This window comes from Priapulus caudatus, unplaced genomic scaffold (assembly GCF_000485595.1).
Source record: "Priapulus caudatus unplaced genomic scaffold, Priapulus_caudatus-5.0.1 Scaffold323, whole genome shotgun sequence".
In the NCBI taxonomy this organism is placed as follows: Eukaryota; Metazoa; Priapulida; class Priapulimorpha; order Priapulimorphida; family Priapulidae; genus Priapulus; species Priapulus caudatus.
The window spans coordinates 719745-720846 of NW_014577384.1; the positions used below are offsets into that span (position 1 = coordinate 719745).

At 43.7% G+C, this 1102-nt stretch overlaps 1 protein-coding gene across 1 annotated transcript in view; it reads left to right on the forward strand.

The window, feature by feature from the left end:
• The window catches only part of LOC106809025 (gamma-tubulin complex component 2-like), a 39361-nt gene that overhangs the window by 33878 nt on the left and 4381 nt on the right, over positions 1-1102 (forward strand). Inside the window, exons 22-23 of the mRNA XM_014811970.1 lie at positions 323-393; positions 865-1015. Of these exons, the coding sequence (XP_014667456.1) occupies positions 323-393; positions 865-1015 (222 nt within the window). The remainder of the gene's footprint in view (positions 1-322; positions 394-864; positions 1016-1102) is intronic.

Consider the following 1102-nt stretch of genomic DNA (forward strand, 5'->3'; position numbering starts at 1 on the left):
TCTTATACACACTCACGATGTCTCTGTCTCTCTCTCTCTCTCTCTCTCTCTCTCTCTCTCTCTCTCTCTCTCTCTCTCTCTCTTTCTTTCTTGTTGCTTCTCGAATCGATTTGTGTGTAGTATCTCTGCGTTTCAATGTGACTATGAGTGTGTTCACCGGTCTTGTGATGTGGTGGGACAACATAGTGTACCTGTATATGACGTGGTTATCTCACATCGCATACCAGCTACTGTACTGCAAACATCTACTAGATATGGGAAGGTTACAAATTCGATTTTAAAACAGTCACGTAATCGTCTATGTGTTTTTTACTGGCTGCAGGCGCTGACATGCTATCAACTGCTCTTCAGACACTTGTTCTACACGAAACATGTAGAGAGCAGACTTAGCAGGTGAGTGAAGATATTTTGTATCTCCCGAGGCAGAACAACTGTGTAAAAATCGTTATTCCATCGGCGAGACATCTTGCTTCCACTCATGATGCATGGGTTTCTATTCGTCCTGCAAATCGTACGTGATAGATGTCGTTTGATAGTTTAACATCGTTGATCAGTTTAACATCATAGTTTAACATCGTAAAGCATGATAGTTTTAAAAAGTCCTGCTCGCATCTAGATCGCACACTCCTGCACGTAACCACTGCTTCTGGAGTGGAAAGCAGTGAGAATGAAGACAGAAGGTGCTATGTGTGTTTCCGTTGGGTTTTTATTGGGTTCTGTTGGGTTTCCGTTGGGTTTTATATTGCACAGAATCCATAGCTTCAGGGGGCTCGCCCCTGACCCCCACCGCACCCATTTTTTTCAGTCCCCACTTTTTTTGTTAACACACCCATGTACGTGTGTTTTCTCGGTGGGTTGTTTCAGCGTGTTTGTGGAGTGTAAGGACATGCAGCACCGGGTTCCGTTCCACGCACTGCGACACCGCATGCTACACTTTGTACAGAACCTACAGTACTACATGATGTTCGAGGTGATCGAGCCCAACTGGAAGGAGTTTGAAGACAACATGAAGGAGGTATGAACCACTCTGTCATTGTATCAGGAGTAAGATAATATAGGATAGCCTATCTATAGGATATCCTATATTATCTTACTCCTGATA